General features: G+C 35.3%; 2 protein-coding genes across 2 annotated transcripts; one reads left to right on the forward strand and one right to left on the reverse strand.

Annotated features, from left to right (window-relative positions):
* Window positions 1-9,629: 9,629 nt before the first annotated feature.
* On the forward strand, window positions 9,630-14,862 carry LOC114280904 (beta-galactosidase 3). The gene is made up of 18 exons (XM_028223306.2): window positions 9,630-10,055; window positions 10,147-10,242; window positions 10,341-10,453; window positions 10,631-10,697; window positions 10,879-10,971; window positions 11,111-11,254; window positions 11,681-11,769; window positions 11,872-11,977; window positions 12,116-12,203; window positions 12,286-12,404; window positions 12,485-12,649; window positions 12,778-12,956; window positions 13,078-13,187; window positions 13,333-13,442; window positions 13,636-13,746; window positions 13,824-13,937; window positions 14,020-14,222; window positions 14,312-14,862. Exons 1-18 carry the CDS (start codon window positions 9,882-9,884, stop codon window positions 14,418-14,420), a joined length of 2,190 nt encoding a protein of 729 aa, XP_028079107.2. The 5' UTR covers window positions 9,630-9,881; the 3' UTR covers window positions 14,421-14,862.
* Window positions 14,863-14,956: 94 nt separating this feature from the next.
* Window positions 14,957-16,952, reverse strand: LOC114280872 (thioredoxin H1). Its single transcript, XM_082922261.1, has 3 exons — window positions 16,619-16,952; window positions 15,443-15,565; window positions 14,957-15,300 (listed from the first exon to the last, which is right to left on the reverse strand). The coding sequence occupies exons 1-3, from the start codon at window positions 16,706-16,708 to the stop codon at window positions 15,139-15,141; spliced, it is 375 nt and encodes a 124-aa protein (XP_082778387.1). The 5' UTR covers window positions 16,709-16,952; the 3' UTR covers window positions 14,957-15,138.
* Between the last annotated feature and the right edge of the window lie 1,231 nt (window positions 16,953-18,183).

Consider the following 18,183-nt stretch of genomic DNA (forward strand, 5'->3'; position numbering starts at 1 on the left):
ACATCCTTTTTATGATCTAGTGAATATGACTTAGTTGTGAGTCATTACCTAGTTGGGCCTAAACCTTTAAAACTTGTCTTCGAGAACTCACACATTAAGATGATTGGAATTAGTTTATGACATTGGTCATGAACCAGTGGCTTATTATACTTAATCACATTAATGAGATGATGACACGATGGTTTGAGTAGGCCTTCTCGGGCCCACTCGCTTATGACATCCTGCTCTCATGTGAATGTGTAACTTTGTTCGCAATGGGTGCGCACAAGTAAGTAGGAAAGCCGCAGAAGGTCATTTGTTTTGGCGCATTTAGTCCACTATGATATTTTGTGACTAGATATGTGTGAGGGTATGATAGCTAAGCCTCAATTTCGACACATTTATAGATTACGATACGCATCTGAGTCAAGACTATTTGATCTCCCATAAGTCAAAAGTTTTGAGATGATTTTTGACATTGCACATATGAGATCGAGATCAATTAGATAAGAGTTTTTTGTGCTTTTAGTTTTGACCAAGGTGGCGAGTATCTATTTGAGTTATTTTTTAGAAAACTCTGTGAAGAGAGATGGGTGCTTAGAAAATTGATTATTCCTAGTACTCAACAACACAATGGTGTAGTAGAGAATAAGGAATTAAATATTGTTAATGTTAGGTGGATAATGGCGCAAAATGTTTCCCAATTGGAAATTGCACTAGTTTGTTGCCTATATCCCTAACTAAGAGCCCTCCATATCAGATTTTACACTCCAATTTTGAGTAATAGGTTAGTAGAGAGCCATCTATGGGCGATCTGTAATCGTTAAGCAGCTTATCTTTATTTTACTTCTCATAAGATTACGAAGTTCAGACCTAGGGTTCTATAGCACATTATTGTATGCTGTCTTGTAAACACAAAGGGTCGTGTGGCGCATTATTGTATGCGGTCATGCAAACCCTCCGGGTCATGTGCATATAGGTAAGCAGCTTTGTGGTAGTGTAACTAAGTCACATAAAGTTTTATTAGTAAAGGTGACATGAATAGAGTTTTTGGAACTCTATAAGATGGAGAATTCCAAGCATAGCGCTCTATGTAGCCTAGTTGAGAATGGAAAGAAATTTCTAATATCCTAGGGACAGTGGGAGCGATGTGCCTACTAATGGATTACTCCATTAGAGCAGAATACTCTATATTCTTAGTTGCGTGGTAGCAAATGTGAAAATTTTTCACGTCATCACTGGGTGATTGAGAGGGAAACATTCATGATTGCTCCGCAAGATGATAAAGAGCCTAGGATAATGCCAAAGGCTCTAGTCCCCTGTTTTTAGAAAGTGGATCAATGTTGCGCAGTTTAAGACAAAGTCTTTGAGGATTAACCATTTTTTATAATTTGGTTGACTTTCCATTATGACGCAAAACTGTTATAAAGTTATGCGTAATTTGGATAGTCATTGTTGAGGCATAAGGCTCGCTAGATACCGAAAAGTCGCACCATTAAGGAAAGTGTAGACCATGAGAAGACTTCCTCCTGGGGAGTGAGGTTATTTTGACTTAGGCTATAATTGACATAAGTTCGGAACATTGATTTGTGGACATTGTGACCTGATTTCTCATTAGAGAATTGGATAAGTAGATCCGTAGGAATTTACCTTCTGCTTTTATGGTGAAAAGTTAGGAGTGCAAAAAGGTTGCTAGTTCCAATAAATCTTTTACAACCTAAAGCAGTTATCCAAACAGTGGTTCTTAGATTTCGTCAAGCCATGATAGGCCAACGATGATCAATGAAGACCACTGAGGCATGATCAATGGTCCAAAAGAAGTTTTTCCTTACTTAGTCATTATGAGCCAGGAATTTATAAGGTTGTCGCCACCTAGGGTGGGCAGTCCTCTATTTTAGATATGATGGACATGGGTGATGTAATTTATATGCTCGGATGTACGATCCTTAGGGATTGTTTTAGGAAAATTCTCGGTCTGTCTTCGATGACTTACATAGAGAATATCTTAGAATGATTCTAGATGCAAAATTGCAAATCCATTGACTTACCTATCGGTAAAAGCCAGAGCCTTAGCTATTGAGTGAATCCTCAGATTGTCTTTGGGAGAAACAGATGACTTATATTCCTTGATCTTTTCTTTGTTGTGGGAGCCTAAAGTACGCTATGTGGGCGTATTCGGCATGATAAGTGTTATCTTTGATAAATGGTTAACTGAGTTGTTCAGACTTTGACCTTGCTCATTAGACTGTGGATAAAATGCTTTATTAGAAGCATATTAATTTGCTCATTGTAAAATTCAGTGCGCTGGTTGGGCGCATCTGCGCTAGTTGGGCGCATTAAGAATGAACGCAAATTGGTCACCAAAAATATCTTTAGAGAGGTTATTGCGCAAAAGGTAGTGATCTTAAATCATTTCATGTGAGGCACACATGGTGGATTCCGTTGTATATACTTATCGCAAGAGGTGCTGATAAGGCTTATGTTTGGAATCTATAATTGCGCAAGTTGTGGTCAATTTTTTTTAAATCGATCACTTATTTTGAGATGATGGGATGTTGACACTATTACGGTTTGTGTCATAATGATTAGCAAATGATGATGTCAGCAGGCAAGATTGGCTCACTCACACGAGCAATCGCCCTTGACGCTTGGGAGTGAGCAAGGATGAGACTGGTGGTTTATTTTATTTGGAGCCAAGAGAGGCTTAAATCATCCACTATGTATGTCGCCTTGGTTATAACCAAGATGAGGTCGTGTTAAGGACCAAACATGGATGTTAGTACCCACTTTCCATGTTGTGCCTGTTATGATTAGCCAGATACGAGATCTCATTTGGCGCCTAGAAGGCGAGCAAATAGAGAATTCGGGTTAGGCGCTAGAAAGCGACTAGACTAATATCTGTACGGTGTATCGAGTATGACGTCACTCTTTATGGAAGAGTTACTCCACCGTAACATGTATTCATACTATATGTGCTTAGCGACCGAGTAATGAGGTGAGAGAATGGATCCCTGCTTCCTCACCGTGTGAGTCTTACGAGTCATTATTGATATGACTTTCATTTATGTACCATTTTGTGACTTTTGACTATGTCATAAGGTAAGGGGTTGATGTTCTGCTACTTTGGTATGTTGCCTGCGGTCATGCATGATTCGGCCTTAAGGGACATCACTGGGAAAGCGGTCAATCCTAAACTAAATGGCATGAGTGCAAAGGGAAGATCATCTAGTATTACACCACTGTTGTATATTCACTGCCGACAACTCACATCGCTCTGTATGAGAGGCGAATTGAGTGTGAATATATTGCAAGAATTGAGAGGGTCAAACATGCTCTTTTTTGAGGGATTAGAGATGTTTTTTGGACCGGTGTAATTAGATGGGTCTGGGGTATATGAGACACTATTTCTGTTCTTTTTGGGTTGATGTCTCTATGCTGGCTCATTTTGAGTTTCTAGTATAGAGCTCCCACATGCAGGTGTTCTCAGCAGTCGCACGGTGCAGTGGCTAGTATGAGATTGTTTATTTTTGGGAGATTGAGACAGAGATGTGGCAGTGTCATGCCAACTCATGTGCGAGTGGGAGATGTTAGTAATGGGCGCCCATGTGGCATGACCATTTGAACATAATTTGGATCTTATCCAAATAGGTTTTGAATTAAATTCAAACCTATTTAGGATAACCACTCAGGATATAGATATTATCAGTTTTAACTGATATGGATAAATAATAATAATATAATATATATCTGATATATGGTTATGGGTAACCAAGAGAGAAACAACGTAGGTTTTGTTTCAACCCATAAACTTATTCTCTCCCAAGAAACAACGATCAAGTCATTTGCACTGTGGTTTGTGTGGGTAATATTCACCATTGTAATATCACCCCACTGCTGGGATTGATTGATTAGATTCTGGAAGTACGTGATTTATCCATGAGGTTTTAGATCGAATCAGGTATGATCTAAACATTTTATTCCGCTGCATAGTTTTGTGATCTCTGATTTACATATATATATGGTAATATTGGTGATACAGGTAAAGACAAGTCACGTCGTATCAAACATATTGTTTAGTTTGTTTTTCAGAAAAAATTTTGAGAAAAATTTTCTACAAATAAATTTTTAAAAGTAATTAAACCAAACAAATTTTTTTAAAAAAATTTCAAAATTTTGTTTGGTTACGTACTTTTTAAAATCACTCTCTTTCTCATACCCATTAAATCAATCACTTTTTTTTAAAACTCTATTTCCAAAACAATTTTTCAAAATTATTTCTGAAAAAAAAAAACTAAATAAATTTTCGTACTTTTTATCTCAAAAATTAATCTATAAATATAAACCAAACACACCCACCGATTGTGTGTGTATGTGTGTGTGAAGTAGAGATGACAACTTATGGGGATTTTCAAATTTTTGTATAAATTTAATTATTTTAGTGATATAATTTATATTTCACCCTACACTATTAATACTTTTTTAAATTAAAATCAAATTGAGACGAACACACTGAAACATTAGACGACGGCAACAGCAACAAACAATTTTGTCATCCTCCTCACCGACAAAAAGGTAACTCTGGAGAAGTTGTTGATTGGTTTCGGGCATTGTCATGTGACGTTTTCACAGTGTGATCAGTAAAAAAAGGTGAAATTTATAAATTTATATTAAATGCTTAAAGAACATAAAAAAATATGATAAATTATAATTCGTATGAGTTATGACCATGTGACACTCCAGGCCAAACAATAATTTTGCCTAATTCTGCTGTCTTGAATTCAAAGAGCTTTTTCAACTTGTGAACCAACCCATTTGAGCTCTTGAAACATTGCTCCAAACCATATATTAAAGGACAAGTGTCCAATTGTCCTTTAAAAGAGATAAAAAAAATATGATGAATTTTACTATTTTAACCAATAAAAATTAAGTTGGAGAATCACATTAGTATGTTTCAAAAGTAATGAATAATTTTCTCGTTTGAGGTAGTCGATTTTTGGTTAAAATAGTAAAAAATTAAAACATTCAATCACATCATTGTCTTTATTTTTTTTTTATGTCTTTTTATAAAAAAAATTAAAAAAAAAAAACTAACATACATAGCCATTTTGAAACACCCTCTAAATATTTTGTCCACTAGATCTGAATTGACGAGAACTCTCAAGTAACCCTGTCAAAATGTCCTAATACTACTACTATTTTATTGTCAGGCTCCGTTTGTTTAGAAAGAACAGATAATAGAAACTAAAAATGATAAAAAGTGAAGTGGAAAAAAAAATTATTTTCTTGCATACATTTGAATGGATGAAAAATTTTGTAAGAAAATGATGAGAAAAAAAATATAATCACGGCATAAAAGGGAATTGTGGAAAGAAACATGGGTAAAAAAGAAAACAAAATGAACCTTGTTAAGATTTATGGGAAAAAATAAATTTCTCTGTATATTTTATAATAAGTTATTAGCCTAACTAATAAATTAAGATTCGTTTGGGATGTGGATTAGCTTGTTGGCTTTTTGGTTATTTTAGTTTGAGGCTAAAAAATCTCGTTTGAGATGGACTTTTTTGACTTTTATGAGAGAAAAAATAAAATGATTATGGTTTGGAATGACATTTTGTCTTATTAGACTAAAAAATCTATTTTATTTTTTTTGGCTAAAATAGGAAATTATGCAATAATCTCGGAACACCACGTAACCATACTTCAAGCCAATCATCAATTACTTAATCCCATGTTGTTCCCCATCCCCAACATAAATCGTGGACCCCTATCACTCTCTATCAATCAAAACCTTATAGAGCACTACGTGTTTATACTCCACGAATACTGAATAATCACTTGTATGAGCATGAAATAATTCTTCTCGTATGATCTTGTTGATCAAGTTTGCGCTCCTCCAAACGTCGTCGCTTTACTTCCTAAAAACACAATTGTGAGCTAGCCGGCGGGTGTGTGCCGGAAATCCCTTCGATGTCTAAGTCAACAATTAGACAATAGACAATAAGCTCTGTGTATTCTAAAGTAAGAATTGAGATACCTGTCCATAGGTCTGGTTATGAGCTTTTATAGACTTTACTTTGTCATAAGCCTAGTAGGATTCCAACTCTCCCTATGAGAGTCCTCGTAGGAATCACACATCCTATTCACTACCAACCAAGTGAGATGGTTTTGCACAATCCTAGTAGGACTCTACTCTCCTTTGCATAGTCCTCCTAGGAGTCATACTCCTATTCACTACCAACCAAGTGAGACGGTTTGCACAATCCTAGTAGGACTCTAACTCTCCTTAGCAGAGTCCTACTAGGAGTCTCATCACTGCAAGCTAAGTGAGATGGCTGAACCCTTTACCTCGGTTATACATTTCTGACCGAACTGTCTTATCTCGGTCTCCTGCCATTCGGACCGTGTGATCGAAAGCCAATCTATCGAATGCCACCCTGCCGAGCTATACACAGCTCGGCCCTCGCCATTGATATTACCTCTTTTACCTCGGCTGACATCCTTACCTCGGCTAACATTGCGGTCAACTAGGTTATTTCGGTTCGGTGATACTTTTTATGTACCACTCTCAGTCTTGACTCTGAGATGACGCCCTGCAGAGCTATCCTTTAGCTCGGTTCTCCCCCCACTGATACCTCGGTTTTGTCTGTTTAAACCGAGCTAACTGCAGCAGTCTCCGACCGAATTAACAAGGACGAGGTCCAACTTGCGAAGCCCAAACACCTCGGCCCATAGTTCAGCCCAAATCCGTAATATGAGATGTCTTTTTGGCCTAAGATCGAGCTACACCAACCCTTATTTCGGCCCATTACGCGGCCCAACTCTCAAAGAAGACTTTCCTAACTCGACCCAATTTGCTTACAAATTACCCTCTCATCACCCAACTAAAATAGCCTAACCTCACCCAAACTCACATGCCAAACAAGCACAATTTGAGTTGTACATAAAACTTTAGTTTTCATTACTTTCAGATTTTATCTAAATAAACACATAATTTTTTTTTTCTTCCTTCGCTTTCATGTATTATTTATCTAACTAAATTGAGTCTGAGGAAAATTTTATTTCAAGTTATTTTTGGATGTTGAATTAAATGAGAAATTTATTTTTTAAAACAAAATTAAATAATGTGAAAGTTAAATTTTTAACAATTTTTTTTTCAAAATTAATATTGTACGAATCATACCCAGAGCAATTTTTAAGGTATTTTTTTTAGGTGTGAAATATTGTTGATTTTAGATTATGTAGTTGTATATTTTGAAACAAGTAAAATAAATTTAAAATTTTAGAAATAAAATAATATACAATTTTCTTTTAAAAAAAAATCAATCCATATATTATTTAAAAATAAAATGAAAATTACATTCGACAATAGTCCAAAAATTATAAAAACTCAACAACTAACAAAGAACTCCCACAATAAAAAAGAAATATACAAAAGGACATCAACCAACACCTGATCTCATGACCTCTCCTATAAAAATGTATGACGGTGATTAATTGATATAGTCTAGTTTTGTTTTGTTTTTTTTTTTTTTTTTTGAGAGGTGCTTTTGTCACAATAGAATATATTTAAGTATCTACTTTGTCAATTAGTCAATTTTAAAATGGTCAATTGACAAGTTTTGAGCACGACTCAAATTGCGTGATATCTCTTTTAAATAAATATTATTGTGTTTGAATTTTAAATTTATAAAAAAAAATAATATAAAAAAGAATGTTTGAAGAAAAAAAAAACTTTGGTTTTCTTTCCACAATTATTTCAATATCACATCTCATATCATGCTCAATATGATCTTTTCCTTTGAGAAGTTTGAAAAATGACTCATCAACTTTATAATAACATTAATATATCTTTTGACTGGTGGCACTTGGCTGTAAATCACCACTCCATAATATATAACTTCCTTGGTAATTTATCATTCTTGGGTTTCAAAAGTGTCTTTACACAAACACTTTCAAATTTAAAAAGAAAATATATATATATATAATTATATTTTACCTCTATTTTATTTATTGTTTTTCCTTTCTCTTTCCGAATAGTTGTTGGAGGGTCCAAAATGTAAATTTGTCAAAGACTACAAACTAATTAAAAGCTTCAGTGAAAAAGAGCCACAATGGGGACATAGGACGGCGTAAGGATCCTCTAGAGTGAAATCCTACATTGATCTCCTACAGTGATGCATGAATAGCTATCACGTGTCTTACTCAACTTCCAAGGGTTGAGATGCAAGTTTTGGTGAGTAATTTAAAAAAAAAAAAAAAAATTCCAGATTCCGCAGAAACACAGAAAAAGAAAGAGAGAGAGATGGCCATTGATTGTGTGTGGCCTGATCATCCACTCCAACCCAAATCAATCCCAACTGATGGCCAGATTGCACCTTCTTCCTCCACATTTCTTGCCTCAAACTTTCCCTCAAATCTCTCCACCCCCTCTACCTCTCCCACCCCCTCTCTCTCCTCCCCAATCCACCTCCCAATCCCCACAACAACAACCCCTAAATCCCCTGCACCCATTGTCAAACACCTTGCTCTAGCTTCACCTACCACTGCTCACTCTGTTCCTTCACTCTCCACCTCCACTGCGCTTCTCAACACCATCATTTCAAACTCAAAATCCACCACCACCATCTTGCATTTTCAGTCTCTCCGTGAAATGGGTTCACGTCGTTTCGCTGCAATGTTTATGGTGATTTTGGTTATGGGTTCAATTTAGGTTGAGTGGATCAGAGATGTTGGATCTGGAATTAGAAGATGGGGTTTGTTGGATGAGTCTGGTTCCTCCATTGATGATCAGAGATTGAAAAAGAAAAAAGAGAGTTTGAAATTTGAATTTTTTTAAAAAAAAATTTAAAAAATTATTCACCAAAACGACGTCATTTTGGTGTGACTTAATCTCAGCCTTTGGATGGATCACTCTAGGAGATCACTCTAGAGAATACACTGTAGAGGATCTTAACTAATTATAGAGCTTTCATATCTCATTTATGTAATTGCATTATTGAATTGTTGTTATATTTTACTTTCTAACATTTATTAGTGGGTGTTTTTAAAACCGCAACTTCGGTTGATCAGTGAGTGTGGGTTCACTACTATTTCAACATCGTTCTCGCAACGACGGTCTACCAAACGTTTGTAAAAAATTAAAAAATATTTAAAAAATTATAATTTTAATACATATTTTACGTGTATATAAAAATGGCGGTGGTTAGTATTATTTTATGAGAATACAATAATAAAACAAAATTAGCGGAAGAATAAAAAAAGTTTGATTAGTTTTTTCTTTTCTTTTTTTAAATTTGAAATAGCAGTATAATTTTTGATTTGTAAACTTATACTTGTAGGTCATGTTTGATTCACAACACTAATAGTGAGGTATTAATAATCCTATCAAATTAGTGTGGTATTAACTATCCCACTCCTACCCCATTACTAATAATCTTACAAATTTGTTGGATTAATAATCCTAAACCAAAATATCAAAACAAACATAGGATGATTGGGCCCACGGATTAATAATCTCAATCTCATGCTTTAATCCTTCCAATCAAACATACCCGTAAATATTATGTAATAATATTTAAGAGTTCGAATTTAAAAGTTTAACTTGCTTATTTTTTTTTCCTTTTTCTTTTTATTTATTTATTTGTTTATTTGACACCACACTAATCAGTGTTAAGAGTACCAAGTATTATATTAGTGAGAGATAATAAGCTGATGAATAATGCAACAAGGAGAAGAAGAATCCAAATAAACATGGTTGTTATTGCTGTATTTGCAGAGTAGTGGCAGTAGATCAACAGCTGCTCTCTGTCTCTCTCTTCCTCCACATATTCCTCCATTCTTTTTCTCTCTTCCAAACTTCAAACCCAGTTCAGAAGAAGACAGAGAAACAGAGGAGAGAGAAAATGGAGACTAACTCAGTCTCCAAGTTGTTCACCCTGTTGAGCATAGCTTTACTAATGGTGGGTACTCAGCTGATCCAGTGTAGCGTGACCTACGATAACAAGGCCATCATCATAGATGGGCATCGCAGAATCCTCATCTCTGGCTCCATACATTATCCCAGAAGCACCCCTGAAGTAAACTTTTTAATTTTTTTTGGCTCATTTTTGTTAATATTGCAGATATATATATATTGATGATGATGTGGCGAAATGGGTATTGTTGCAGATGTGGGAAGATCTTGTACAGAAGGCTAAAAATGGAGGATTAGATGTGATAGATACATATGTGTTTTGGAATGTTCATGAACCTTCCCCTGGCAATGTGGGTGGTTTTTAGATCTCCATTTTTCTCACTCCGTTTTACTTTAATTACTCTGTTTTCAGTTCAATTATTTTCACTGAAAATGATTTTTGTTTCAGTACAATTTTGAGGGAAGATATGATCTTGTACGGTTCATAAAGACAGTTCAGAAATTTGGGCTCTATGTTCATCTCCGTATTGGACCTTATATTTGTGGAGAGTGGAATTTTGGGTAATTACTTTATTTAAAAAAATATATTTTAGTAGATCAATCATCATCAATGTGCCTTTTCATGTTCCATTTCAATTACATGGTGAATTCTTGATTATGGGCTTTTTTTTTTGTACTTCTTATTTCTGGTTTTTTATTTTTTAAAAAATTCCATTGATGAGTGCTTGATTTGTGCAGAGGGTTTCCAGTATGGTTGAAGTATGTTCCTGGCATCAGCTTCAGAACCGATAATGAGCCTTTCAAGGTTTCTCATTCCATCCATTTCCTAAGATTTCAAAAAAAAAAAACAAGAAAAAAGAAGAAGACATTATTTACAGAACTACTATCTTATGTTCGTTTCTGCTTTCTTTTTCTCTCTCTGGGTTTTGTTGGGGGTGGGAGTTAGAATGTTGTAATTTATTTATTTGCTATTTCTTGATTTGAAGGCAGCAATGCAAGGGTTCACCCAGAAAATTGTTCAGATGATGAAGGGTGAAAACCTGTATGAGTCCCAGGGCGGACCCATCATCCTATCTCAGGTATGAGTAAATCAAAGTGCCATAATTGAACGTCTTAGCTTCAATGTCAATTTCTCCAATAAAAGGATAAAATAAAAAAGAATTATTGGATAATTTACTACAAATGTAGATATCGATTGCAATTTCATCTTGTGTGTAGATTGAGAATGAATACGGGGCAGAAACAAAGGCTCTTGGAGCTCCAGGGAAAGCGTACATGAACTGGGCTGCTAGTATGGCGGTTGGATTGGGTACAGGAGTCCCATGGGTGATGTGCAAGGAAGATGATGCCCCTGACCCTGTGGTCAGTTATTTCTCTGAAGTTTATAATCATCAGATCTTTTTACATTGGTTCATTTCTTGATTACATACATCAGTTAGTAGTTTTATGCCACCCTGTTTCCTAGATTGTCTCATATTTACTCCAAATATCAAAATCCTGCTAAATTTGTTGCCATTTGTTGAATTTGAAAATCCAAATCCACTAATTCTATGTTAGGAGGGACCTTGTACTTGTCAAGAGGAACGAAAAGGAAATGGAAAAGATAATGTGAAGATAACTAAAATTCTTTTGTTTGGTTGAGTAACCATATAAAATGAAAAGTAAATTTCCTTTTCCTTCGACGAATCCAAGATCCAAATATAATGCAAGTCGTTCTTGTTTCGTGAACTCAATTTAGTTTCAGTTAAAAGAAATTCAACTTTTTTTTCTTCCCTATCTTGGCAACAGATAAATGCGTGCAACGGTTTTTACTGTGATGCATTTACTCCAAACAAACCTTACAAGCCCACCATGTGGACTGAGGCTTGGAGTGGCTGGTAAATATTACCTTTACATACACTTCTTCAACGTTGAATCTGTGGCATATAATTTTTTAACTCTCACTCCATTCAAATTTTTTTTTTTGCTGCAATAACAAGGTTCACAGAATTTGGGGGCACAATTCACCAGAGACCTGTTCAAGACTTGGCATTTGCAGTTTCTCGATTCATACAAAAAGGCGGCTCATTCATTAACTATTACATGGTTAGTCACCAATGTAGTTTCAACTCATCTTAGTTACCACAGACGCACACACAAAAAAAAAAATGAAGTTTCAACTCATCCATTAACATAACAGTATCAAAGCCTAGTTCGATATATGCAATTGACTGTTTCTGATAGTACCATGGAGGAACAAACTTTGGGCGCACTGCTGGAGGACCTTTCATCACAACCAGTTACGACTACGATGCTCCTATTGATGAATATGGTGAGAGACTCAAAACAGGTTTAGTATATCACATAAACTTCTAAATTCTAAAAGGTTTAACAAACTTCCTTGTCGCTTTCAGGTTTAATCAGGGACCCTAAATACAGCCATTTGAAAGAGCTCCATAAGGCTATTAAGCTATGTGAACAGGCCTTAGTTTCATCCGATCCTATGGTTACTACATTTGGAAGCTCCCAACAGGTCAGTCTCTTCTAAACTCAGTTTCTAAGATGAACTAACCGTCCTTAATGATCATTAACTCAACTATCACCATTTTCTAGGCTCACGTGTTTTCTGCGGGAAGTGGAAATTGTGCAGCGTTCCTCTCAAACTTCGATAGCAAGTCTGCAGCGAGTGTTATGTTCAATAACATGCATTATGATTTGCCTCCGTGGTCCATCAGCATCCTCCCAGATTGCAGGAATGTAGCCTTTAACACTGCAAAAGTAAGTGACACAGTCCATGACCAATTTATATCCTCTGTCAATACCATCTTATGGTACTTTGGGATAGTGTCTTTTGTTAGTTTCTCTAACAATGAAGTTTCTCGTGTTGTTGTCCTTTGATCGTTAAGGTTGGAGCTCCAACTTCATCGCTGAAAATGTTGCCAACCAATTCTATGTTGTTTTCTTGGGAGATTTACAATGAAGAAATTTCTTCTTTGGAGGACAGTCCGACAATGACAGCGGTTGGACTGTTGGAGCAGATAAATGTCACTAGAGATAGCAGCGATTATTTGTGGTACATAACAAGGTATTTTGCATGCTTATCGGATTATTTGTGGTGCATAACTAGTGTCCTAATTTAAGAACTATCTGACATAAACACCTTCACTACATGCATTCTGACTTTTCCCACTTTCTCTCTTCTCCAGTGTTGATATCAGTTCATCAGAATCGTTTCTGCGAGGAGGACAAAAGCCCACTCTCATCGTGCACTCAAGAGGCCACGCAGTGCACGTCTTTATAAATGGACAGTTTTCAGGTATGATTTGAATAGACTACCTCAAGAAAAATTTGATAGATTTTTTACACACATGTGCTATTTAATTTTCACATTAAACCCCTCCTCTCTCATCCATCACAAAATAGTACAATGTCGATGACATTGAATTTACGAGTAAGTACAGGTTCGGCCCACGGGACTAGGGAGGCCATGAGATTCACATTTACCGGACCAGTCAATCTGCAGGCTGGAATGAATAGAATAGGACTACTCAGCGTGGCAGTTGGATTGCCGGTTAGTTTTTTTTTAATTTTATTTTAAATTCCTTGTATTATTTTTATTTATTTATTTTTTTATTTATTTATTTTGGGGGGGGGGGGGGCATCTTGAAGAACCTTAATCTAATCTTTATATTTGTGCTTCAAATTATTAACCGAGTAAGTAATTTTAGTTACTGACTAAAAACTTTCGGTGTTTGTTGTTGTAGAACAATGGGGTGCACTACGAAATGTGGAATGCAGGAATCTTAGGGCCAGTGTCACTAAATGGCCTAAACCAAGGAAAGAGGGACTTATCGTGGCAGAAATGGACTTACAAGGTCGAATAACCTCTCTACATATTTCGCAATTTCATTGATTTTAGAATTTCTAGTACTCTTACACGCTCATAAAACAGGTTGGCCTGAAAGGAGAAGCAATGAATTTGGTATCTCCAAATGGAGTCTCATTGGCTGAGTGGGTTCAGGGGTCGCTAGTCGCCCAAAGCCAGAAACATTTGACTTGGTACAAGGTAAGAAAAGGAGAAAATGATAGAGAAGTTCTAACATAAATTAGTTCAATAATCGAAAGTTATGTTGGTTTGGTATTTTCAGGCTTATTTCAATGCTCCGGATGGAAATGAGCCGTTAGCCTTGGACATGCGAAGTATGGGAAAGGGTCAAGTATGGATCAATGGACAAAGCATAGGCAGATATTGGATGATTTATGCGAATGGCAACTGTAGGGCTTGCAATTATGCTGGGACATACCGAGCCCCTAACTGCCAGCTTGGTTGCGGCGAACCAACTCAGAGATGGTATTGACAAGTTGCAATTGAATATAAACTCGGTTAATGATATTAACTATATTCTGATCATTTCTTTTGGAATTTTGGGGTTTTATCAGGTATCATGTTCCCAGATCTTGGTTGAACCCGACACAAAATTTGTTGGTAATTTTTGAAGAACTAGGCGGGGATGCATCAAAGATCTCACTGGTGAAAAGAACAAAATGATGAAAGGAACCACAAAAGGAGAAGAATCCAAAAAACTTCCCACTGTAATTAGATTTTATGCTATGGTAAAATTTGAAGCAGAAAGAAGACGAAAACCCGACACTTCTAAGTCGATGGTCATCCGATGCCAAGCAACGAAATTGGGTCTGGTGGCAACACCTACCATTCACTAGTAGATGGGGCAATATGAATCTGTTGAGTGCTATTAGGTAGTGGAAAGCTTGCTATGCTTTGTATCAGGGTTCAAAAGGTGGGCTCTGTAATAAATTGTGTAATGGTGAGTTAAAAAATAACATATTTGATCATTCTTCACGACCAAAAAATAACACATTTGAAGGGTTCTAGGATTGTTTAGATGATTGCGGTGTAAATTTGTGTGCTTGCATGTAGACTAATATCCGTATTCAACATCAATACTCATGTGTTCTCTTGTTCTTATCAAGTGAGTTTCAAATAAAACCTAGTCAAATAATTAAAGAATCAGATTTGATTGAAAAGCATCTATCATCGACAGGCACTACACGAGAAGAATACAATTATTCCAACAAAACCTCATAGGCATCATAAATCAACATCAAGATGAAGTAGCACAAACAACTGGTAATATACACGCATTCAAAGTTTAAGATGGGGCTAGAAGATCTATTTATAAATAAAGCATAGTTCATAAACATGACTTAGGAAAGGTAGTGAGGTTCGTATATCCTCCAAACGTGAGTCAAGCAGCAGCGGTAGAAGCAACAGCAACAGGAGTCTCGTGCTTTGCTATTGTGTTCTGCAGTTCATCTTTCTTCGCACCCACAACACGGTCCACAATTTTTCCTTCTTTAACAAACACAAAAGTTGGCATTGCCTCGATGGCCCAATCCTCAGCAACAGACTGCACAGAGAAATTTCTTGTTAGAAATTACATCAGGAATTTCAAACTAGTCATTTCCATAATCCTAACATGATCAAATAGTATTCTCAGGTTGGCATAAGAATTGAAACACACAAATAAGGGTCTTGCATGTGATTTTTACCTTCAATTCATCGACATCCACCTTGAGGAATATGAGATGAGGCATCTTCTTGGCCATCTCTACCAGAATTGGGGTGATGAAACGGCATGGTCCGCACCATGAAGCTGTGAAATCCACCACAACCTATACAAAATAAAAAATAAAAACCCTTAATAATGACCGATATGGTTGTGCAAATTCCCTTATTTCAAAATTTGTGAACTTTTACTAGTCAGAAAAAAATGCATTAATTATAAAGGCATTGAACATAACAGATTTCAAATCTCTCAGATTTAGAGCTAGCAATTCCATGTTCTAGAGAAGAAAGCCAAATTTAAATTTTCAAAAATAAGGTAAGATTTTGAGTTATAGGGGTGACTATTGGTTAAATGGTAAAACTTTGACTTAATAACTTTTAGGTTATGGATTCAAGTATTAAGACAATCACTTGGTGCAATATGCTAAAGATTAGGTATGTATTCAATTTTTTCCTTCTCAAACACACATTAATGTATACTATTTGGACATTCCTTTTTTAAGGTAAGATTTTGAGTTGTATTTATAATTTGTATATGCAATGATTGTAAAGTGGCATCACATATTATTGGGACAGCCAAATGGACCCTAAATTAATAAAGTTGAATCCACAAATTTGTGCCTGTAAATTGATACTTTGATAATAAATAAAACTCTGGTGATTAATCTAATGGGCGTTAAAACAAGTCCCCAGCCTTATACGTAAACAACAATCTCTAAAAAACCCAAATTAAGCCCTTGGATTACCATAACAGAAAAGCAAAAAATTAACAGAAGTGACAGAAGAAAAAAGCCCCAAGAGTCCAAGACTGACTCCATGGAAAAGAAAGCAAAAATTATCAGGTGGGTTTGGGAATTCCACCATGACCATGAGCAGAGAAATACTCACACCAATGGTCAATTATGTTTCCAAAAAATAATAACTTCTCCCATGAAAAATCCTAATCAAAAAAGTATTTCTTGAAAACAATAAAAACAAAAACAACAAGAAGAGTTAAAAACCCAATCAAAATCCAACCCATTAACTAAAAACAGACATCAATCAAACATGGGATTAAAAGAACAAAAAATAAATTGTACATGGATTGAAATACAGAAAAAAAAAAAAAAAAGTGTAAAAATAAATCAAAGAAAACAGAGAGAGAAAAATAGTTAGAATACCAGTTTCTTGGAGTCATTGGCCGTCTGTAGCTGGTTGTTCCACTGGTCGAGGGTGTGGCAGCTGATCACTTGTCCCTCCTCTGAAGCCATTTTTGCGTATTGAAAATTATAATTGAAGTAATATCTCACTCGATTAATTGAAACAAGTTTACAGACAACAGACAGAGAAAAAAAAAGCTTTGCCAAAAACCAAGTTCTTTTTTTGTTTACAATCTGAAGAATGAAGATGTCACCCCCGCCCCTCTAACCTCTATTTATAGCCGGCCAGCCCTTACGTGTCGATTAACAAAAAATATATATAATAATATAAGACGAATTAATTTACGTGATATATTTTATCATTGTATTTTGTATATATATATATATATATTTTTTTTTTTTTTTTTGCGGATAAGGTGTTTGATGACGTGTTAACATACGTCAAGTGTGAACGCGGTCTTGCGTTTTTATTCCGACGACGACGGTACTCAAGAAAAGTCAAACTTCCTCAGAATATCTTTTTCAAGCAATATAGTGTTAGATAGAAAAATGCCCGGGAGCACTAATTAGTGCTCCCACTAATTATATGGCAGTGGGTTACGTTATTAATGATGTGATATTTTAGTTTTGGAGTTGTATTTTTTTTTTTTTTTAATACGTTAATGCTATTAGTGGTGATATTTTTAGTGGGATAAATTATTGTTGGTGTTAGATATTCTAAAAAGGATAGTGTTAGATATTCTAAAAAAGAAAAATGTTATGGATTTTAAAATTATCAAATTTTTTATTAAATCTTTTAAATGAATGTGAAACTCATACAAATTATATTTATGTAAATTTTATATTTATATAAGAGATTTAATAAAAAATTTGACAATTTATTTAGAGTCCCTAACATAACTTCTCTAAAAATGCTATAAAAATGTTTATTAAATGTCAAATTTACATCGAAAACTTCGTTTGACATTGGCTAATATAACCAACTTTTTTATGTTAGGACTTTTTTAACCTCGTTTGGTTTGAGTTTTTTAATTTTTTTGACTTTTGTGAGAGAAAAATGTAATATTTATAGTTTTGATATAATATTTTATCTTATTAACTTATTTAGGCTATTTTGCCATTTTGTGATTTTTCAGCCCCAAAATGATCGCCAAACCGGGGCTCCCATAGTGGAAGTCACACACTTATATGAGACATTTGATAAAAATTTTAATAGAATTTTTAAAATGTCTAACATTTTTCATATTAATGTGTTTCTAGTTCTTTCTAAGGTGTTTTTAACTAGTATCTTATTTTTATTTTTATTTTAAAAAAAAATTAAAAATAATAATAATAATAAAAAGAATACTAGATTCCGGAGTTATGTAATTAAAAATTACAAAATACTTCTAATTAAGCATATAATCCTGTGATATTCTATGAGAGGGGAGTTTGCGCCGAGCAAACGAGCCGAGCTAGTTGTGACTTGGGCCTTGCCGTTGGATTACGCGACCGAGTTGGCATAGTTGAGAGCAGTTTGGCCGAGGTTCTAGATGTGGCTGAGTTAGCCCACAAAGTCCGGAAGTTGGACCGGGCTAAGCCGAGCT

The sequence above is a fragment of the Camellia sinensis genome, chromosome 3 (assembly GCF_055761805.1).
Source record: "Camellia sinensis isolate YWXY chromosome 3, ASM5576180v1, whole genome shotgun sequence".
NCBI lineage: Eukaryota > Viridiplantae > Streptophyta > Magnoliopsida > Ericales > Theaceae > Camellia > Camellia sinensis.